Source organism: Leptomonas pyrrhocoris, assembly GCF_001293395.1.
Source record: "Leptomonas pyrrhocoris isolate H10 chromosome Unknown, whole genome shotgun sequence".
NCBI classification, from domain to species: domain Eukaryota; phylum Euglenozoa; class Kinetoplastea; order Trypanosomatida; family Trypanosomatidae; genus Leptomonas; species Leptomonas pyrrhocoris.
Genome location: NW_015438357.1, coordinates 1,677,516 through 1,698,862, shown reverse-complemented (window position 1 = coordinate 1,698,862; position 21,347 = coordinate 1,677,516). Strand labels below are relative to the sequence as shown.

Genomic DNA, 21,347 nt, shown 5'->3' with positions numbered 1-21,347 from the left:
GTCGTGGCCACTGTTGAGTATTTTGTTGTCGTTGCTCCGCTTCCCACGCGTACGTACGGAGTTGTGCATCACATCACGAACGTTGCTGATAGGGAGGTCACAGTTGCACTTGCTTGCTTGAGCGGTATCTTTGAAAATATCTCGAAAAAAGTTTTCTTGTCTGGACAGCGTTTACCCGCTTCTCTGTGTCGTTTCTGTTGATGACGACAACAATTGGACTTTGTATATGTATGCTCCGCGAGCAGGTGAGGCGAAGCAACTTCGTCGTGCGTGCGACGGAAAGAGTACTCCAAAAACAAAAGAGAAATCACGCATATTATCTCGTGTATGTGCAACATCTGTCGTGGTGAAACTTGCATAGCAGGATGGAGAACGAGTCATGAATGGGGTCCTAGAGAAAGGGAGGCGAGGGCCGTTTGCCTTTCACAACGAGGTTTCTTATTCGCGAGTTCATTGTCATTAGTAGTTTTCCAAACGTCTTCTACCTTTTCTCGCCTTTCTTCTCTCTCCCATTCTACAAAATATTGTTGTCTCTCTCTTTCCTGCGTTACACTTACGCGCGTTCGCTCGATAACAAACAACAACACTCTACGATGTGTTGTGTATTCATATTCCATCATGGCTCTTTGCCCCAAACACTCTCACTCACGCGTCAAGAAATTACCCAAGTTATTTATGGATTATACCAACGATAAGAAAACCTCCGACACTGAGTATCAACGAGATGGCGCCGTGGAAGGTGGTAATGTAAACACCTTCCGTGACGACCGACGCGAATACTCACGTGGTGGACGCGGCCGCCGTGGCGGGGCCCACCAATCGGACAACTGGCGCTCCTTCCCGGCCTCCGGCGACGGCGAGGGCGGGGACTACCGCGGCGGGCGCGGCGGCGGCTTCCGGGGCGGTCGCGGAGGCGGCCGCGGTGCCCGTGGCTTCCAGGACTCCTGGGCAGACCGCGAGACGAACAGGGGTGACCGCCCGGCGACGGAGGTTGCCAAGGATCCCGTCCCGGCAGCGGGGGGCAACGCGGAGTCCGCGGCGCAGCAGCAGCAGCCGCCGTCGGAGAGCCGCGAGATGAACACCGATCGCTGGGGCCACGAGGACGACCGCGGCTACAGCCGCGGCGGCGGTGGCGGGTTCCGTGGTGGCAACCGCGGCGGCTTCAGCAGCCGTGGCGGACGCGGTAGCCGCCGGTACTACGACGCCGAGGAGGAAGGCGATGTTGGCGGCAACTACTACAACGCTCGCCGTGGCGATGACGATGGCGGTGACGCCGGCGGTGAAGAGGGCGGCTTCGGTGGCGGCTTCCGGCGCGGCGGTCGTGGCGGTGGCTTCAGCCCCCGCGGTGGACGTGGAGGGCGCGGCGGGCGTCGCTTCTACGACGACGAAGGCGGCTACGGCAACGACGCCGCCGAGGGAGAGGAGGAGGGCGAGCGTGGCTACAACAACGAGGGAGGTTATCAGGGTAGCGGATTCCGTCGGGGTGGCCGTGGCGGTGGCCGTGGTGGTGGTCGCGACTTCGATTACGACCGGCCGCGCGGTCGTGGTGGCCGTGGTGGCCGCGGTGGTGGCTTCCGCAACTTCCGCGATGGGGACGACGGCGCCGAGGAGTCGGGGGCGACGCAGGAGAACGCCTGGACGGCGTCGCCCGAACCGGCGAGCACGACTCCCGCGGCGGAGGAGCGCCCCGTCATCCCTCGCGAGGTGCCCGCCCCTGCAGTCGTGGCCCCTCAAACAGCTGCCTCCATCGTGGCGTCGCGTCCTGCACAGGAGCCGCAGCAGCAGCGGGCGGAGGCGCCGGGGGATTGGGAGGAGGCCGCCGCCCCGGGGCCCGCGCCGCCGCACGCGACGATTCAGCGTGTCGTGCGTGCGCCCCACCTGCGCAAGAACTGCCACGATGAGGCGAAGGTCGAGGAGCTCTTCACGCACCACCACCGCCAGGCCGGCATCTCGCTGGAGAACTACGACAGCATCCCGGTCGAGATGGTGCCGCGCGACATCAAGCCCGTCGAGGATTTCGTGGATTTGCTGGTCGAGCCCGCCCTCGCGCAGAACATCGAGCGCTGCGGATACAAGCGTCCCACGCCCGTGCAGCGCTACGGCATCCCGGTTGCGCTGTCCGGCAGCGATCTCATGGCCTGCGCACAGACCGGCTCCGGTAAGACGGCCGCCTTCTTGATTCCGGTGGTGCAGCACATCCTGGTGTACGGCGTGTCGCCGGCGCGCAACCGCAAAAGCTACCCGATCGCCCTCGTGCTGGCCCCCACGCGCGAGCTGGCCGTGCAGATCTTCGACGAGGTGCGCAAGCTGACCTTCAACACGGATATCTTCTACGACGTGGTCTACGGCGGCACCCGCTACCCCAACCGCTTCGAGCAGGATATCCTCGTCGCCTGCCCTGGGCGTCTGCGTGACATGTTCAACGAGGAGTACCTCTCCTTCTCCGCCATCAAGTTTCTCATTCTCGACGAGGCCGACCGCATGCTGGAGATGGGGTTTGAGGAGCAGATCGAGGAACTTGTCGCGTCGCGCTACACGGACATGCCCACCGTTGACGACCGCCAGACCTTCATGTTCAGCGCCACCTTCCCGCAGCGCATCCTCAACCTGGCCAAGCGCTACCTGCGCCGCAAGTACTACCTGCTCACCGTCGGCCGCGTCGGGTCGACGACGAAGAACATTACCCAGACGATCGAGAACGTGCCGGACAACGAGAAGATGGACCGCTTGTTGCAGATCATCTACGGTCACGAGATGAGCGATATGGTGCTCATCTTTGTGGAGACGAAGAAGATGGCCGAGGAGGTGAACCGCCGGCTGCACCGCGAGGGCATCCAGAGCGCCACCATCCACGGCGATCGCCGCCAGCAGGATCGCGAGGCCGCCCTGGAAGACTTCAAGCAGAAGGTCACGCCGATTCTCGTCGCCACCGATGTGGCGTCTCGTGGACTCGACATCCCAGATGTGGCACACGTCGTGCAGTTCGACCTGCCGCAGGAGATGGACGACTACACGCACCGCATCGGTCGTACGGGCCGTGCGGGAAACAAGGGTCTCGCGACCGCCTTCTACAACCGCAATAACCGTCGCTTGGCGCTGGAGATGCACAAGTACTTCACCGAACATGGCCAGGAGATTCCGAAGTGGTTCCAGCAGGAGGCGGAGCTCGTCGAGGGGGAGGCGCTGCTCTCGCGTGACAGCGGAGGTGGTCGTCGTCGCGGTGGCGGTGGCGGTGGCGGTGGCCACCGCGGTGGTGGTGGTGATCGTGGTGGTGGTCGTGGCGGTGGCGGTGGTACCTGGGGACAGGGCCGCCCCGCGGCTCCTTCCGCGGCGACACGTCGCGGGGGTAATTTCGATGACGGTGGCTTTTAAGGCCTGCTCAGCGAGAAAAACTAACACCTTGGCCGATGGAACGTTTGAGGCTCTCTCTTTTTTTCAGATCGTTTTCTGTAAGTTTGTTTGTTTTAAACGGTATATATGGTATTATTGGATTTAATGTTCTCTTAAAAAAAAAAGAAAAAAGAATCTGTCTGCCTTTGACTTGACATGTCGCTATCCGTTTTCTTTTCTTTCTTTCCCCCTTCATCTCCACTATTCCGGTGTTTTTAGTTCATCTTCTCTTTCTTTTTTTTTTTCGGTTGACCTGCAAAATGATGAAGGGAAAAAGGTTGGCGGCGTGTAATTTAGTTAAAGCGCAGACATGGAAAAGCAAACTAAAAAAAAAACCAAAACAGAAACAAGATAGCTCTCTCTCTATATTCATCGTAAGACAATATATAATGTATACAGTGTCTGACATCTCCTTTCTCCGATTAATATGGATTTTGACTTGTCGTTTTTCTTTTCGTTTTGTTTTGTCTTCATCTTCCTCTACGTTCTCTCTGTAGGTGCTGGCAACTTGCTCTTCTTTGAAAAGTAAAAAAAAAACCCTATATATATATATTTCTCTTTTCTGCCTTTCTCTTTTTGATTATTTACTCCCGCATTTTCTCGCTTCCCGCCTGAGGATTTTCAATTGTGTTTTTTTTTGGTTGTTTTTTCGGCAGAGTCTCGCGTTTTTGTGGAAGGCGGAGAAAAAGAAACCAAATGCGTGTTATACCAATCTGAGGAAAGAGAGCGTTTCTTTATATTATTGTTTCTTTACCCCGTGTAGGCCAGTCACGCCCACACCCCTCTTTCTTACTCTCTTTCACCAGATTTCGCTTACGTTTCGTCGGGTGCCTTTTCTCCCCGTGCACACTCATACACATGCTCACTTACACTTACGAGGGAGGGGGGAGGGGGACTTTTCTGTTCTTCTCTCCCCGTCATCGTCTCCTCCTCCTCTTCCTCCAAAGAAGCGCCATCTTCGTTGTTCTGTAATAATGCAAGCAAATAAAAATAGAGGTTTGAAGAAACAGCTTGTCCTTCGCGTAGTAAAGAGAAAAAGAAGACAGCAAACGAAGACCAGCTTCAGGCATCTGAAACTTTTTCTCTACCGAAGTGGGAGTCTCAATAAACAACACGAACAAGGAAGCTTTTTTATGTAAGAAGCGATACGCTGCATCTTCGCTGAATTTTTAAAGCGGATTCTCCCGCACAAACTCACGTGAATGCCACCTGATCTAGTTTGCTGTTGTTGGCGGAGTTGGGCATGCATTTGTTTTTGTTTGTTTGTACTTTTCGGTGCGTGTGTGCATGTCTGTTTGTTTTTTTTCCTGGTGAGAAAGTTTTCATGCGCACTGACGGATCGTTGCCGTTACTATTTTTTTTTCGGCTGTGTGACGGCAAGGACAGAAAGGTAAAAAAAAAAGGTTTCATGTTAAACCGAAAAGGCTGCAAGAGAAAAAAGAACTGACTGTTAAGCGGCTTAATGTCCATTAAACAAGAATAACCACCCCCAAAAAGTGAAAAACAAAGGTGTCGGATTCCACTTCATTCCGAATAGGAGGAATTCAAAGAAGTAGTCGTGGCTCTTTTATTCCGGTCCGCGGTCATTGTTGCGTGTGCCACGGTGAGTGCGAATCGGGTTGTTGCACTCCAAGGAATTGTGTGTGTGTGTGTGTGTGTGCATTAAGGGGGAAAAAATAGGGCGAAGTGAGTGTGTGCGACCGAAACGAGCTCAGGCATGCGCTGGTCACGGGCAGCTGTGTTGCGGGAGCGCTCACACACGCCACAAACGTGCACCACAGCCATGACACTCCCCTTCTCCAACACACAAACACAAGCAACGAAGATATCACAGCATGGACCAACTGTACGCATTCTTCACGCATGGCTTCTGACGTCTCTTTCCCGCATCACCGCACACCGTAAGTCTCTCTGCGTTTCCCTCTTTCTGTTTCCCCTTTTCTTTTTTTTTTTTACAGTTGCGAAGCGCTGCGTAGCTCTTCAATTATCTATGGCTACATTTCGAAGATTGTGCAGCTCCACATAGACCCTCATCTCAACGCAGCACGGGGAAGGCTTAGTGTTGCGTTTGCGGTGTTGACTATCGTTAATCATCCATCAGTCGGGGACCCGTGTATATAAAAAAGTCTCTTTTCTACTCGTTTCTACACTGTATGGAAGCGTACTTTTCACAGGTGTGCGGCTGAAACAATAAAAAGGAATACATTGCCCGTTTGTTTGCGGTTCAGGTTCCAAGCTCCCGTTTCGCCGTTCCGCCGCTTCGCTAGTCTCCTAGTAATACTCGTCGAAGCATGTGTGTTTCACGACAGTAGGCAAGAGAAGCAAATCTATATTTTTTCCCCTCTCCTCTCACGCCTATCATAGCAAGTAAGAAGTAGTTCTTCAACTGCAGCTCTTTCTTTTTTATATTGAGGTGGTAGGTTTCAGCTAGCGTTATTTCTCTTTTCTCTCTCGTCTTTCTCCTGTTAGCTCAATTACATCGCTATCGTGTTTGTTGTTTTTTGCAAACCGTATTAATTTATTTGTTGTCGAACAAAGACCTCTTTTTTCTTTTTTCTCTCCACCTTCTTTCACACCCACGATGCATCGTCGCACCTTCCACCTCCTTGGCGCGCCCTATCAGCGCACCAGTCCACTTAGCCCACACCAGGTGCTCGGTGTGGCTCCAGGGACCCCCTTCGAGGAGATCCGCCACCGCTTCCACGAGCTGACACGCAAGTACCACCCTGACATGCAGGACGGCGACCCCGTGAAGTTCCGCGAGATCAACACCGCCTACCGTCTTCTGCGGGCCGAGTACCGCAGCCACAACGCAAACCCCACCGGCACTTCAGGTGACGGCGCGGCCAACTCCACGCGCTTCCACCGCGGCGCGGGGTCGAGCCAAAAAACCACGCCGACCGGTGGCGCCTTCTGGGAGGAGCGGAATGCGCGCGTCCGCCAGGAGAACGACCGGCGCGAGAAGGAGCGCTGGGCGCGGCAGGAGAACGATCGCCGCCGCACCCACCACAAGCGAACCCTCTTCCGTGAATTTCTCTTCCTCTTCAGCGGCTCTGAAATTGCGATCTCGCTCGCCACCGTCGTGGCCGTGCTGCTCTACAGCGTGGAGCGCTACCACACGGTGAATCGCATGCTGGAGGAAAAGCGCCTGCACTTGAAAAGCATGGATGAGGGCCTGCCGCCGCCCATGCCGATGAAGCTGGATAATGCGCTAGAGAAGAAGTACAGCCAGCCGCCGGAGTCGACGGAGGTGCAAATTGATGCGCTGCGCATCCGCGAGGAGTCGATGTACCGCCGCGCCACGCAGCGCAAGTTTGAAGACTTCCGCGAGTTCATGTTTGTCTACGACCCGGAAGCCATCGCCTCACGCAGGGTGACGTCGAACCGGTTTAGCTACCAGTACACAAACGAGAAGGACATCCCGAAGCGGTGTCCCATCGTGCGGCAGTTCAACTCGGAGCAGCGAACGGAGAACTACAGCACCATAGAGAGAGAATTGGAGAAGACTATTCGCGAGACCCCGTGGGTCTCACCGGATGCGGGATACGCGGGGGCGCTGATCGCAAAGGGCCTCAACAGTGTCGCCGCCAACAGCCCCAACACTACGAAGTGGACGTTCATCGAGTATACCGATATGGATCAAGGGTCTAAAGGTGCCTCTACCACCTGTCTCGCCGCCATTCGAAATCTTCGCTTTGATCAGACCGGGATGTGTCAGCGGGTGGCGGTGACTGGGAAATCGGAGCTGCAGCCCGAACTGGTGGCACAGCGCGAGCAAAACTTGAAAGAAGGAAAACTGAAGAAGCGTTCACTGGTGAAGGGTGGTGCGTTACCGCTGAAGGACCTGTCTGTTCCGCTGGAGATGATGAAGCTCTAAGGAGCGCAGCTCAGCCACTCAAGATGAAGAGCAACTCTCCATTTTTTTTCTTAATGTTTCCTTCCAACGACTCTGGACGGCGCGGCATCTTCTTCAAATTTATTCTTCTTGTTGCCATTTTCACTGCTAAAAGAGGTACTATCGAAAACGACTGTGTGTGCATAAACACTATTTCTTGTTGTTGTTTTTATTATTATTGTTCACTGGGTTTCTGCTGCGTATACGTGTTGTGCAAAGGTTGACGGCGCACAGAAGATAAGCAAGAAGAAAAAAGATAGAATAGAACAGCGAGAGTCTTTTCTTTCAAAAGGCTTTTCCCTCTTACGCTGATCGGGGTCGGGTTTGACGACACAGCACGTTTGCAGAGGAAGAAAGAAGGACAGCAGATCAACGCTTTTCATTCTTCTCGATGCAGGAGAGGAGACGCCGTACGGGGGAAAAATCCGTAACAACGAAAGGAAAGAAATCGCGCACTTTTTTTTTTCAAATCACAACGACCGGCGCTTCTAAATTTTCATATCCTTGTATATTCGTGCTCCACTTGCCTGTGGTCTTCCAGCTGCTTCTCTATCTTCTCTTCATCTTACCGCTTCCTCTTCGACTCTCCTACAAATACGACGAAGTAAGACAACGCAGGAGTGACCGCGATGTTTTCTTCTGTTGCGTGAGAAACGAATGAGCGCTTCTTCCTCTTACCGGTCGTTTGCTTTTCCTCCTCGTTGCTTTTCTTGTATGATTACAACTTTTTAGCGTCAAGAATTACAGAGATGTTTGTTTGGATTAACGCATGCCGTAAGCAGGATGACCAGGAGGGACGGAGAGGACTAGCAAACGACCGGAGGAAAGGCGTCTGGCTCAGACTGCCCACGTATCTGGCTTTTTTCTTTGTCTGTGAGCCTGCTTTTGGAGGTAGTGCAGCTGCGCGCTCTACAGCGGAGAAGGAAAAGAAATTTGAAAGGATGTCCAGTGCAGAGTAAGGATTAAAAAGTCTTGAGGTGCTGCGTTTTTCTGCCTTTCTGGATGATTACGAATTCTAGCGTCAAGAATTACAGAGATGTTTGTTTATATTAACGCATGCCGTAAGCAGGATGATCGGAAAGGAAAAGAAAGAAGGCGAGTTCGCACGGGAGCGTGGAAAGAGTTTCACTTTGTACTATCGTGCTCGTCATCGTACAGTGATGAATAAATGCGTTTGCCATGGTACGAGATGGGTTCCTGCTTCAACTGTTCAGATGCTTGCTGCGTTGGATGATGATCCATGTTTAGCACAATTCGACACTGAGTCGGAAACGTCATGACGCACCGTGTCTCGACCGTGGAGGATGCCCGCTGTGCACACATCTTCTTTTCTAGGGGGTGTGGTGGGCAGTGGGTGCACTGACAACGCTGTTTCCGTCACGATTGGCTTAAAGAAGTGCAAAGGGAACTCCGAAAAGACAGCGTTGAACCCTAGAAGAAAATGTGGCAACTGTTTGTATCTCTGTTTATGTGTGAATGGATGGTTATCCCTGTCAGATGTACATCGGGGGTTGAATTGATTGCCGTTGCCTCGCATCTATATGATGATCCACGTTTAGCACAATTCGACACTGAGTCGGAAACGTCATGACGCACCGTGTCTCGACCGTGGAGGATGCCCGCTGTGCGTTCTCGCTTCTCTTTGGGAGGTGAGTCGCGCAGTGGGTGCACTGATAGATTGTGTCTTGCAACATTGTTTTTCTTTTCACAAGGTTTTCGTGTTGATAGTGTTTGTAACGGTCGGATTTTCCTTCGACATCGTATGCAGCTCCCTCGCTTCGCATACCACGCTCTTGTCGCTTCCCACTGCCGCATCAATCGGCTTAACATCATGGGTTAGTATACTTGAGCCAGAGAAACAAGATACCGAAGGGCGCCACCGTCGTCTGCGGAAGTGTTTGTTAATGGTAGAGTGTCTACCCGTCATCATCTATAGCTGTCCAACTAAGAAGGCACTTCACAACATCATCAAAACGCAACCGCGACCTCAAAAGAAGGAAAGAAGGCGGTCTTTGCGCTGAGCAGTAGAGTCCATCAACACAAAAACTTTAGAGCGCGTTCGGTAGAACCTTCAGACGCTTTCTCTATACAGCGGTTCAACGCTACTATATTCCATGTTGCAGTACCGTACTGAGAGTACTCGACAACACTACGTCATAACTGGACTCCTTCGCATTCACCGTCTCTCTACCTCTCCCCGCTCTCCTCCCCCCTCGCGTAACGCTGCGGCGACGCCACGTGAACGCCGCCACCGGGTCCACCGCGTAAACCTACACGCGGGGAAGATAAGTAACCGCCATCCCCTCCGTCTTTCTTCTCAAACCGGTCTCCCCACATCAGCCAAAACAAAAACGATTCTCCTTTCACTTTTCTCCCCATAAAAATACCAATAACGCTGTTCTGTTTCCACGATGCCGTACGTTGCCGCCATTGACCAGGGCACGACCTCGAGCCGGTGCATCATCTTCGACGACCACTTTAAGGTTGCTGCGGACCACCAGCTGCCCCACGAGCAGTTCACGCCGCAGCCCGGCTGGCTGGAGCACGACGCGGATGAGATCTTCCGCAACTGCTGCCTGTGCGTGACGAACGCGGTGAAGAAGCTGCGCGCGAAGGACCCGAAGTTCGACAAGATCAGCGGCATCGGCATCACGAACCAGCGTGAGACGAGCGTTGCCTGGGACCGCAAGACCGGCAAGGCGCTGTGCCACGCCCCTGTGTGGAGTGACGCGCGCACGCACGAGGTGTGCAACCGCATCGCCAAGGAGGTGGGCGGCGGCAACAACAACTTCGCCGCTGAGATCACCGGCCTGCCGGTGAGCACGTACTTCTCTGCCTTCAAGTACCGCTGGATGCTGGAGAACGTGCCGGCTGTCGCGGAGGCGCGCAAGAACGGCACCCTCATGTTCGGCACGATCGAGTGCTGGCTGATGTACAAGCTGAGCGGCGGCAAGACGTTCGTGACGGATGTGTCGAACGCGAGCCGGACCTTCCTGATGGAGCTGAGCACGCAGAAGTGGTCGGCGGAGCTGTGCAAGAAGCTGGACATCCCAATCGAGGCGCTGCCGGAGATCCGCAGCAACAGCGAGCGCTACTGCGACATCGCCACGCCGGAGTTCGGCGTCGTCGAGGCACTGGGCGTCACGACGCCGATCACCGGCTGCATTGGCGATCAGCAGAGCGCGCTGTTCGGCCACATGGGCTTCCACAAGGGTGACGCGAAGAACACGTACGGCACGGGCTGCTTCATGCTGATGAACGTGGGCCCGAAGGTGCAGTACTCGAAGCACGGGCTTCTGGCCACCATCGGCTACAAGCTGGGCAACAAGCCCACCACCTTCGCCCTCGAGGGCTCGATCGCCAGCTGCGGCGCGACGGTGGAGTGGATGCGCCGAAACTTGGGCTTCTTCGGCCACCCCCGCGAGATGGAGGCGATCGCCCGGAAGGAGGCGAGCACGGACGGCATCGTCTTCGTTCCCGCCTTTGGCGGCCTGCTCTGCCCCTACTGGGACCCGACGGCGCGTGGCACCATTGTCGGCATGACGTACAAGACGAACAAGTCGCACATCATCCGTGCGGCGCTGGAGGCCATCTCGATGCAGGCGGGCGCGGTGCTGCTGGCGATGAACCAGGACAGCGGCGTCGAGCTGAAGCGCCTGCGCGTCGATGGCGGTCTGACGAACAGCCGTCTGCTGCTGGAGATGCAGGCCGATATCCTTGGCGTGGACCTCTACGTGCCGCGCATGATTGAGACGACCGCGCTCGGAGCCGCGCTCTGCGCCGGTCTCGGCTGCGGATTGTGGAAGTCGACGGACGAGATTACGGCCATCGCGAATAAAGTGTTGCAGGGCGTCACGGTGACCCCGACGAACACCGACCCGGCGGTGCGCCAGGCGCGCGTGGATGCGTGGAACGAGGCGGTGAAGCGGTCGAAGTGGGCGAAGCTGTAACGCTGCTCTGCGTGGTGAGCAGCGGACGTCGTGTTGCCGCGGCACTGTGCTGCTGATGCTTTTTGCCTTTTCCTCCTCGCAACGCCTCTCGTTTGCGTTTTCTCATTCGGCTCACACGACGGTGTGAGAGAGCAAGAGAGCGAGAGCGCACGAGGGAAGGAGCAAAGGAGCACGGCGGCTTCCGCGGCGGCTGCTCACGACGTACGGGTGCGGTGGCTGATAGAAGACAGTGCTCCTATCGTCGCAAACAAGGGCGAGCGCCGCGAACCAAAACACAACCTTTTTTCTTCGCTTTTCTCTCTTCGCGCTATGCGCTCTTTTTTTTTCCGGTCTCGCGATACACGCGCGAGTAATAATAGTAGTAGGACGAAGAGCGACGCCGTCGTCAGCGCCTACTTGTTTCCTCGACATCGGTGGCGTCGCTTCAAGCGGACCCAGTGCGATGTGACCAGCTGGTGGATTGGTGTGGGCTCGTGTCGCTGGTCGCCTTTCGTTTCTTTTTTCTTCGCTGGAGTTCACGCATGCGTTGGTGGGTGTTTTCTTATTCTTTCCAACGCAACAGCACGCCACCGGCGACACGACAGACTGACTCGGAGGCGCACAGGGGATGGCGCCATCGCGGCGTCGCAACGCAAAACCTCTGCGAAAAGAAGAGTGCAACGCCGAAGGAGCACAAAACATTTTTTAAATATCCTCTCTTTCTTTTCGTTTCTTTTTTTCATGGAGCCGAACACTGCGTTTGTGTGCGCTTGAATAAAATACTGAAAACCACCGAGAAGAACTCCAAAGCGAGTTGCGGCGCCCTGCACCGCCTCGCGCTTTGCTGCACTTCTTAGATGCTTCTTTTTTCTTTTTTCTCTTCTGTGAGTGCTGTTGGTGCGTGTGCGTGAGTGAGTGAGCAAAGACGTGAAGTGCGACTCGTCCTCGTGTCGTGTCTTGCAGTTCCGTCTTGCTCGCGCAGCCCACCGTCGTTGGTCAAAAATCTGATTTTAACTTTCTTTTTTTCTCACACTGAAAACGTTCTTTTTCATTTTTCTGATCTTTGTTATCGCTCTCTTGTTTCCTTAACGTGCGATGCTAAACGCAGCTAACACAATCCCGTCTCCCAATATGCCAAACTGTCCCCCCCCCCTCCCCCTGCGTCATTCTTGTCCGAGTGACCGTTGAAATGACGAAGAAGCTCTCCCGTTGTCCACGTCCATCTTTTCTTCCTCCCCGCTCTCCTCCCCCCTCGCGTAACGCTGCGGCGACGCCACGTGAACGCCGCCACCGGGTCCACCGCGTAAACCTACACGCGGGGAAGATAAGTAACCGCCATCCCCTCCGTCTTTCTTCTCAAACCGGTCTCCCCACATCAGCCAAAACAAAAACGATTCTCCTTTCACTTTTCTCCCCATAAAAATACCAATAACGCTGTTCTGTTTCCACGATGCCGTACGTTGCCGCCATTGACCAGGGCACGACCTCGAGCCGGTGCATCATCTTCGACGACCACTTTAAGGTTGCTGCGGACCACCAGCTGCCCCACGAGCAGTTCACGCCGCAGCCCGGCTGGCTGGAGCACGACGCGGATGAGATCTTCCGCAACTGCTGCCTGTGCGTGACGAACGCGGTGAAGAAGCTGCGCGCGAAGGACCCGAAGTTCGACAAGATCAGCGGCATCGGCATCACGAACCAGCGTGAGACGAGCGTTGCCTGGGACCGCAAGACCGGCAAGGCGCTGTGCCACGCCCCTGTGTGGAGTGACGCGCGCACGCACGAGGTGTGCAACCGCATCGCCAAGGAGGTGGGCGGCGGCAACAACAACTTCGCCGCTGAGATCACCGGCCTGCCGGTGAGCACGTACTTCTCTGCCTTCAAGTACCGCTGGATGCTGGAGAACGTGCCGGCTGTCGCGGAGGCGCGCAAGAACGGCACCCTCATGTTCGGCACGATCGAGTGCTGGCTGATGTACAAGCTGAGCGGCGGCAAGACGTTCGTGACGGATGTGTCGAACGCGAGCCGGACCTTCCTGATGGAGCTGAGCACGCAGAAGTGGTCGGCGGAGCTGTGCAAGAAGCTGGACATCCCAATCGAGGCGCTGCCGGAGATCCGCAGCAACAGCGAGCGCTACTGCGACATCGCCACGCCGGAGTTCGGCGTCGTCGAGGCACTGGGCGTCACGACGCCGATCACCGGCTGCATTGGCGATCAGCAGAGCGCGCTGTTCGGCCACATGGGCTTCCACAAGGGTGACGCGAAGAACACGTACGGCACGGGCTGCTTCATGCTGATGAACGTGGGCCCGAAGGTGCAGTACTCGAAGCACGGGCTTCTGGCCACCATCGGCTACAAGCTGGGCAACAAGCCCACCACCTTCGCCCTCGAGGGCTCGATCGCCAGCTGCGGCGCGACGGTGGAGTGGATGCGCCGAAACTTGGGCTTCTTCGGCCACCCCCGCGAGATGGAGGCGATCGCCCGGAAGGAGGCGAGCACGGACGGCATCGTCTTCGTTCCCGCCTTTGGCGGCCTGCTCTGCCCCTACTGGGACCCGACGGCGCGTGGCACCATTGTCGGCATGACGTACAAGACGAACAAGTCGCACATCATCCGTGCGGCGCTGGAGGCCATCTCGATGCAGGCGGGCGCGGTGCTGCTGGCGATGAACCAGGACAGCGGCGTCGAGCTGAAGCGCCTGCGCGTCGATGGCGGTCTGACGAACAGCCGTCTGCTGCTGGAGATGCAGGCCGATATCCTTGGCGTGGACCTCTACGTGCCGCGCATGATTGAGACGACCGCGCTCGGAGCCGCGCTCTGCGCCGGTCTCGGCTGCGGATTGTGGAAGTCGACGGACGAGATTACGGCCATCGCGAATAAAGTGTTGCAGGGCGTCACGGTGACCCCGACGAACACCGACCCGGCGGTGCGCCAGGCGCGCGTGGATGCGTGGAACGAGGCGGTGAAGCGGTCGAAGTGGGCGAAGCTGTAACGCTGCTCTGCGTGGTGAGCAGCGGACGTCGTGTTGCCGCGGCACTGTGCTGCTGATGCTTTTTGCCTTTTCCTCCTCGCAACGCCTCTCGTTTGCGTTTTCTCATTCGGCTCACACGACGGTGTGAGAGAGCAAGAGAGCGAGAGCGCACGAGGGAAGGAGCAAAGGAGCACGGCGGCTTCCGCGGCGGCTGCTCACGACGTACGGGTGCGGTGGCTGATAGAAGACAGTGCTCCTATCGTCGCAAACAAGGGCGAGCGCCGCGAACCAAAACACAACCTTTTTTCTTCGCTTTTCTCTCTTCGCGCTATGCGCTCTTTTTTTTTCCGGTCTCGCGATACACGCGCGAGTAATAATAGTAGTAGGACGAAGAGCGACGCCGTCGTCAGCGCCTACTTGTTTCCTCGACATCGGTGGCGTCGCTTCAAGCGGACCCAGTGCGATGTGACCAGCTGGTGGATTGGTGTGGGCTCGTGTCGCTGGTCGCCTTTCGTTTCTTTTTTCTTCGCTGGAGTTCACGCATGCGTTGGTGGGTGTTTTCTTATTCTTTCCAACGCAACAGCACGCCACCGGCGACACGACAGACTGACTCGGAGGCGCACAGGGGATGGCGCCATCGCGGCGTCGCAACGCAAAACCTCTGCGAAAAGAAGAGTGCAACGCCGAAGGAGCACAAAACATTTTTTAAATATCCTCTCTTTCTTTTCGTTTCTTTTTTTCATGGAGCCGAACACTGCGTTTGTGTGCGCTTGAATAAAATACTGAAAACCACCGAGAAGAACTCCAAAGCGAGTTGCGGCGCCCTGCACCGCCTCGCGCTTTGCTGCACTTCTTAGATGCTTCTTTTTTCTTTTTTCTCTTCTGTGAGTGCTGTTGGTGCGTGTGCGTGAGTGAGTGAGCAAAGACGTGAAGTGCGACTCGTCCTCGTGTCGTGTCTTGCAGTTCCGTCTTGCTCGCGCAGCCCACCGTCGTTGGTCAAAAATCTGATTTTAACTTTCTTTTTTTCTCACACTGAAAACGTTCTTTTTCATTTTTCTGATCTTTGTTATCGCTCTCTTGTTTCCTTAACGTGCGATGCTAAACGCAGCTAACACAATCCCGTCTCCCAATATGCCAAACTGTCCCCCCCCCCTCCCCCTGCGTCATTCTTGTCCGAGTGACCGTTGAAATGACGAAGAAGCTCTCCCGTTGTCCACGTCCATCTTTTCTTCCTCCCCGCTCTCCTCCCCCCTCGCGTAACGCTGCGGCGACGCCACGTGAACGCCGCCACCGGGTCCACCGCGTAAACCTACACGCGGGGAAGATAAGTAACCGCCATCCCCTCCGTCTTTCTTCTCAAACCGGTCTCCCCACATCAGCCAAAACAAAAACGATTCTCCTTTCACTTTTCTCCCCATAAAAATACCAATAACGCTGTTCTGTTTCCACGATGCCGTACGTTGCCGCCATTGACCAGGGCACGACCTCGAGCCGGTGCATCATCTTCGACGACCACTTTAAGGTTGCTGCGGACCACCAGCTGCCCCACGAGCAGTTCACGCCGCAGCCCGGCTGGCTGGAGCACGACGCGGATGAGATCTTCCGCAACTGCTGCCTGTGCGTGACGAACGCGGTGAAGAAGCTGCGCGCGAAGGACCCGAAGTTCGACAAGATCAGCGGCATCGGCATCACGAACCAGCGTGAGACGAGCGTTGCCTGGGACCGCAAGACCGGCAAGGCGCTGTGCCACGCCCCTGTGTGGAGTGACGCGCGCACGCACGAGGTGTGCAACCGCATCGCCAAGGAGGTGGGCGGCGGCAACAACAACTTCGCCGCTGAGATCACCGGCCTGCCGGTGAGCACGTACTTCTCTGCCTTCAAGTACCGCTGGATGCTGGAGAACGTGCCGGCTGTCGCGGAGGCGCGCAAGAACGGCACCCTCATGTTCGGCACGATCGAGTGCTGGCTGATGTACAAGCTGAGCGGCGGCAAGACGTTCGTGACGGATGTGTCGAACGCGAGCCGGACCTTCCTGATGGAGCTGAGCACGCAGAAGTGGTCGGCGGAGCTGTGCAAGAAGCTGGACATCCCAATCGAGGCGCTGCCGGAGATCCGCAGCAACAGCGAGCGCTACTGCGACATCGCCACGCCGGAGTTCGGCGTCGTCGAGGCACTGGGCGTCACGACGCCGATCACCGGCTGCATTGGCGATCAGCAGAGCGCGCTGTTCGGCCACATGGGCTTCCACAAGGGTGACGCGAAGAACACGTACGGCACGGGCTGCTTCATGCTGATGAACGTGGGCCCGAAGGTGCAGTACTCGAAGCACGGGCTTCTGGCCACCATCGGCTACAAGCTGGGCAACAAGCCCACCACCTTCGCCCTCGAGGGCTCGATCGCCAGCTGCGGCGCGACGGTGGAGTGGATGCGCCGAAACTTGGGCTTCTTCGGCCACCCCCGCGAGATGGAGGCGATCGCCCGGAAGGAGGCGAGCACGGACGGCATCGTCTTCGTTCCCGCCTTTGGCGGCCTGCTCTGCCCCTACTGGGACCCGACGGCGCGTGGCACCATTGTCGGCATGACGTACAAGACGAACAAGTCGCACATCATCCGTGCGGCGCTGGAGGCCATCTCGATGCAGGCGGGCGCGGTGCTGCTGGCGATGAACCAGGACAGCGGCGTCGAGCTGAAGCGCCTGCGCGTCGATGGCGGTCTGACGAACAGCCGTCTGCTGCTGGAGATGCAGGCCGATATCCTTGGCGTGGACCTCTACGTGCCGCGCATGATTGAGACGACCGCGCTCGGAGCCGCGCTCTGCGCCGGTCTCGGCTGCGGATTGTGGAAGTCGACGGACGAGATTACGGCCATCGCGAATAAAGTGTTGCAGGGCGTCACGGTGACCCCGACGAACACCGACCCGGCGGTGCGCCAGGCGCGCGTGGATGCGTGGAACGAGGCGGTGAAGCGGTCGAAGTGGGCGAAGCTGTAACGCTGCTCTGCGTGGTGAGCAGCGGACGTCGTGTTGCCGCGGCACTGTGCTGCTGATGCTTTTTGCCTTTTCCTCCTCGCAACGCCTCTCGTTTGCGTTTTCTCATTCGGCTCACACGACGGTGTGAGAGAGCAAGAGAGCGAGAGCGCACGAGGGAAGGAGCAAAGGAGCACGGCGGCTTCCGCGGCGGCTGCTCACGACGTACGGGTGCGGTGGCTGATAGAAGACAGTGCTCCTATCGTCGCAAACAAGGGCGAGCGCCGCGAACCAAAACACAACCTTTTTTCTTCGCTTTTCTCTCTTCGCGCTATGCGCTCTTTTTTTTTCCGGTCTCGCGATACACGCGCGAGTAATAATAGTAGTAGGACGAAGAGCGACGCCGTCGTCAGCGCCTACTTGTTTCCTCGACATCGGTGGCGTCGCTTCAAGCGGACCCAGTGCGATGTGACCAGCTGGTGGATTGGTGTGGGCTCGTGTCGCTGGTCGCCTTTCGTTTCTTTTTTCTTCGCTGGAGTTCACGCATGCGTTGGTGGGTGTTTTCTTATTCTTTCCAACGCAACAGCACGCCACCGGCGACACGACAGACTGACTCGGAGGCGCACAGGGGATGGCGCCATCGCGGCGTCGCAACGCAAAACCTCTGCGAAAAGAAGAGTGCAACGCCGAAGGAGCACAAAACATTTTTTAAATATCCTCTCTTTCTTTTCGTTTCTTTTTTTCATGGAGCCGAACACTGCGTTTGTGTGCGCTTGAATAAAATACTGAAAACCACCGAGAAGAACTCCAAAGCGAGTTGCGGCGCCCTGCACCGCCTCGCGCTTTGCTGCACTTCTTAGATGCTTCTTTTTTCTTTTTTCTCTTCTGTGAGTGCTGTTGGTGCGTGTGCGTGAGTGAGTGAGCAAAGACGTGAAGTGCGACTCGTCCTCGTGTCGTGTCTTGCAGTTCCGTCTTGCTCGCGCAGCCCACCGTCGTTGGTCAAAAATCTGATTTTAACTTTCTTTTTTTCTCACACTGAAAACGTTCTTTTTCATTTTTCTGATCTTTGTTATCGCTCTCTTGTTTCCTTAACGTGCGATGCTAAACGCAGCTAACACAATCCCGTCTCCCAATATGCCAAACTGTCCCCCCCCCCTCCCCCTGCGTCATTCTTGTCCGAGTGACCGTTGAAATGACGAAGAAGCTCTCCCGTTGTCCACGTCCATCTTTTCTTCCTCCCCGCTCTCCTCCCCCCTCGCGTAACGCTGCGGCGACGCCACGTGAACGCCGCCACCGGGTCCACCGCGTAAACCTACACGCGGGGAAGATAAGTAACCGCCATCCCCTCCGTCTTTCTTCTCAAACCGGTCTCCCCACATCAGCCAAAACAAAAACGATTCTCCTTTCACTTTTCTCCCCATAAAAATACCAATAACGCTGTTCTGTTTCCACGATGCCGTACGTTGCCGCCATTGACCAGGGCACGACCTCGAGCCGGTGCATCATCTTCGACGACCACTTTAAGGTTGCTGCGGACCACCAGCTGCCCCACGAGCAGTTCACGCCGCAGCCCGGCTGGCTGGAGCACGACGCGGATGAGATCTTCCGCAACTGCTGCCTGTGCGTGACGAACGCGGTGAAGAAGCTGCGCGCGAAGGACCCGAAGTTCGACAAGATCAGCGGCATCGGCATCACGAACCAGCGTGAGACGAGCGTTGCCTGGGACCGCAAGACCGGCAAGGCGCTGTGCCACGCCCCTGTGTGGAGTGACGCGCGCACGCACGAGGTGTGCAACCGCATCGCCAAGGAGGTGGGCGGCGGCAACAACAACTTCGCCGCTGAGATCACCGGCCTGCCGGTGAGCACGTACTTCTCTGCCTTCAAGTACCGCTGGATGCTGGAGAACGTGCCGGCTGTCGCGGAGGCGCGCAAGAACGGCACCCTCATGTTCGGCACGATCGAGTGCTGGCTGATGTACAAGCTGAGCGGCGGCAAGACGTTCGTGACGGATGTGTCGAACGCGAGCCGGACCTTCCTGATGGAGCTGAGCACGCAGAAGTGGTCGGCGGAGCTGTGCAAGAAGCTGGACATCCCAATCGAGGCGCTGCCGGAGATCCGCAGCAACAGCGAGCGCTACTGCGACATCGCCACGCCGGAGTTCGGCGTCGTCGAGGCACTGGGCGTCACGACGCCGATCACCGGCTGCATTGGCGATCAGCAGAGCGCGCTGTTCGGCCACATGGGCTTCCACAAGGGTGACGCGAAGAACACGTACGGCACGGGCTGCTTCATGCTGATGAACGTGGGCCCGAAGGTGCAGTACTCGAAGCACGGGCTTCTGGCCACCATCGGCTACAAGCTGGGCAACAAGCCCACCACCTTCGCCCTCGAGGGCTCGATCGCCAGCTGCGGCGCGACGGTGGAGTGGATGCGCCGAAACTTGGGCTTCTTCGGCCACCCCCGCGAGATGGAGGCGATCGCCCGGAAGGAGGCGAGCACGGACGGCATCGTCTTCGTTCCCGCCTTTGGCGGCCTGCTCTGCCCCTACTGGGACCCGACGGCGCGTGGCACCATTGTCGGCATGACGTACAAGACGAACAAGTCGCACATCATCCGTGCGGCGCTGGAGGCCATCTCGATGCAGGCGGGCGCGGTGCTGCTGGCGATGAACCAGGACAGCGGCGTCGAGCTGAAGCGCCTGCGCGTCGATGGCGGTCTGACGAACAGCCGTCTGCTGCTGGAGATGCAGGCCGATATCCTTGGCGTGGACCTCTACGTGCCGCGCATGATTGAGACGACCGCGCTCGGAGCCGCGCTCTGCGCCGGTCTCGGCTGCGGATTGTGGAAGTCGACGGACGAGATTACGGCCATCGCGAATAAAGTGTTGCAGGGCGTCACGGTGACCCCGACGAACACCGACCCGGCGGTGCGCCAGGCGCGCGTGGATGCGTGGAACGAGGCGGTGAAGCGGTCGAAGTGGGCGAAGCTGTAACGCTGCTCTGCGTGGTGAGCAGCGGACGTCGTGTTGCCGCGGCACTGTGCTGCTGATGCTTTTTGCCTTTTCCTCCTCGCAACGCCTCTCGTTTGCGTTTTCTCATTCGGCTCACACGACGGTGTGAGAGAGCAAGAGAGCGAGAGCGCACGAGGGAAGGAGCAAAGGAGCACGGCGGCTTCCGCGGCGGCTGCTCACGACGTACGGGTGCGGTGGCTGATAGAAGACAGTGCTCCTATCGTCGCAAACAAGGGCGAGCGCCGCGAACCAAAACACAACCTTTTTTCTTCGCTTTTCTCTCTTCGCGCTATGCGCTCTTTTTTTTTCCGGTCTCGCGATACACGCGCGAGTAATAATAGTAGTAGGACGAAGAGCGACGCCGTCGTCAGCGCCTACTTGTTTCCTCGACATCGGTGGCGTCGCTTCAAGCGGACCCAGTGCGATGTGACCAGCTGGTGGATTGGTGTGGGCTCGTGTCGCTGGTCGCCTTTCGTTTCTTTTTTCTTCGCTGGAGTTCACGCATGCGTTGGTGGGTGTTTTCTTATTCTTTCCAACGCAACAGCACGCCACCGGCGACACGACAGACTGACTCGGAGGCGCACAGGGGATGGCGCCATCGCGGCGTCGCAACGCAAAACCTCTGCGAAAAGAAGAGTGCAACGCCGAAGGAGCACAAAACATTTTTTAAATATCCTCTCTTTCTTTTCGTTTCTTTTTTTCATGGAGCCGAACACTGCGTTTGTGTGCGCTTGAATAAAATACTGAAAACCACCGAGAAGAACTCCAAAGCGAGTTGCGGCGCCCTGCACCGCCTCGCGCTTTGCTGCACTTCTTAGATGCTTCTTTTTTCTTTTTTCTCTTCTGTGAGTGCTGTTGGTGCGTGTGCGTGAGTGAGTGAGCAAAGACGTGAAGTGCGACTCGTCCTCGTGTCGTGTCTTGCAGTTCCGTCTTGCTCGCGCAGCCCACCGTCGTTGGTCAAAAATCTGATTTTAACTTTCTTTTTTTCTCACACTGAAAACGTTCTTTTTCATTTTTCTGATCTTTGTTATCGCTCTCTTGTTTCCTTAACGTGCGATGCTAAACGCAGCTAACACAATCCCGTCTCCCAATATGCCAAACTGTCCCCCCCCCCTCCCCCTGCGTCATTCTTGTCCGAGTGACCGTTGAAATGACGAAGAAGCTCTCCCGTTGTCCACGTCCATCTTTTC

The 21,347-nt window shown here is 56.7% G+C and overlaps 6 protein-coding genes across 12 annotated transcripts; all 6 read left to right on the top strand.

Moving 5' to 3' along the window:
• Positions 1 to 656: 656 nt before the first annotated feature.
• On the top strand, positions 657 to 3,372 carry ABB37_00543 (putative ATP-dependent RNA helicase; the record flags this gene model as incomplete). Its single annotated transcript, XM_015796770.1, has 1 exon — positions 657 to 3,372. Exon 1 carries the CDS (start codon positions 676 to 678, stop codon positions 3,370 to 3,372), a length of 2,697 nt encoding a protein of 898 aa, XP_015664778.1. The 5' UTR covers positions 657 to 675.
• Positions 3,373 to 5,347: 1,975 nt separating this feature from the next.
• On the top strand, positions 5,348 to 7,267 carry ABB37_00542 (putative mitochondrial hypothetical protein; the record flags this gene model as incomplete). The annotated part of the gene is made up of 1 exon (XM_015796769.1): positions 5,348 to 7,267. The coding sequence occupies exon 1, from the start codon at positions 5,972 to 5,974 to the stop codon at positions 7,265 to 7,267; it is 1,296 nt and encodes a 431-aa protein (XP_015664777.1). The 5' UTR covers positions 5,348 to 5,971.
• A 622-nt stretch (positions 7,268 to 7,889) lies between these two features.
• On the top strand, positions 7,890 to 12,332 carry ABB37_00541 (putative mitochondrial glycerol kinase, glycosomal). Of its 3 annotated transcripts, none has more exons than XM_015796768.1 (1): positions 7,890 to 12,332. In XM_015796768.1, exon 1 carries the CDS (start codon positions 9,697 to 9,699, stop codon positions 11,233 to 11,235), a length of 1,539 nt encoding a protein of 512 aa, XP_015664776.1. In that variant the 5' UTR covers positions 7,890 to 9,696; the 3' UTR covers positions 11,236 to 12,332. The 3 variants fall into 3 exon arrangements, with proteins under 3 accessions (XP_015664776.1, XP_015664775.1, XP_015664774.1); XM_015796767.1 differs by having other exon boundaries at positions 9,570 to 12,332; XM_015796766.1 differs by having other exon boundaries at positions 9,575 to 12,332.
• Positions 12,333 to 12,537: 205 nt separating this feature from the next.
• On the top strand, positions 12,538 to 15,300 carry ABB37_00540 (putative mitochondrial glycerol kinase, glycosomal). Of its 2 annotated transcripts, none has more exons than XM_015796765.1 (1): positions 12,538 to 15,300. In XM_015796765.1, exon 1 carries the CDS (start codon positions 12,665 to 12,667, stop codon positions 14,201 to 14,203), a length of 1,539 nt encoding a protein of 512 aa, XP_015664773.1. In that variant the 5' UTR covers positions 12,538 to 12,664; the 3' UTR covers positions 14,204 to 15,300. The 2 variants fall into 2 exon arrangements, with proteins under 2 accessions (XP_015664773.1, XP_015664772.1); XM_015796764.1 differs by having other exon boundaries at positions 12,543 to 15,300.
• A 205-nt stretch (positions 15,301 to 15,505) lies between these two features.
• ABB37_00539 (putative mitochondrial glycerol kinase, glycosomal) lies at positions 15,506 to 18,268 on the top strand. Of its 3 annotated transcripts, none has more exons than XM_015796763.1 (1): positions 15,506 to 18,268. In XM_015796763.1, exon 1 carries the CDS (start codon positions 15,633 to 15,635, stop codon positions 17,169 to 17,171), a length of 1,539 nt encoding a protein of 512 aa, XP_015664771.1. In that variant the 5' UTR covers positions 15,506 to 15,632; the 3' UTR covers positions 17,172 to 18,268. The 3 variants fall into 3 exon arrangements, with proteins under 3 accessions (XP_015664771.1, XP_015664770.1, XP_015664769.1); XM_015796762.1 differs by having other exon boundaries at positions 15,511 to 18,268; XM_015796761.1 differs by having other exon boundaries at positions 15,561 to 18,268.
• A 205-nt stretch (positions 18,269 to 18,473) lies between these two features.
• ABB37_00538 (putative mitochondrial glycerol kinase, glycosomal) lies at positions 18,474 to 21,236 on the top strand. Of its 2 annotated transcripts, none has more exons than XM_015796760.1 (1): positions 18,474 to 21,236. In XM_015796760.1, exon 1 carries the CDS (start codon positions 18,601 to 18,603, stop codon positions 20,137 to 20,139), a length of 1,539 nt encoding a protein of 512 aa, XP_015664768.1. In that variant the 5' UTR covers positions 18,474 to 18,600; the 3' UTR covers positions 20,140 to 21,236. The 2 variants fall into 2 exon arrangements, with proteins under 2 accessions (XP_015664768.1, XP_015664767.1); XM_015796759.1 differs by having other exon boundaries at positions 18,479 to 21,236.
• The last annotated feature ends 111 nt before the right edge of the window (positions 21,237 to 21,347 follow it).

Excerpts from the sequence above, each read along its gene's own strand:
- ABB37_00541 (XM_015796768.1), top strand. The coding sequence starts at position 9,697 with ATGCCGTACGTTGCCGCCATTGACCAGGGCACGACCTCGAGCCGGTGC.
- ABB37_00539 (XM_015796763.1), top strand. The coding sequence starts at position 15,633 with ATGCCGTACGTTGCCGCCATTGACCAGGGCACGACCTCGAGCCGGTGC.
- ABB37_00538 (XM_015796760.1), top strand. The coding sequence starts at position 18,601 with ATGCCGTACGTTGCCGCCATTGACCAGGGCACGACCTCGAGCCGGTGC.
- ABB37_00540 (XM_015796765.1), top strand. The coding sequence starts at position 12,665 with ATGCCGTACGTTGCCGCCATTGACCAGGGCACGACCTCGAGCCGGTGC.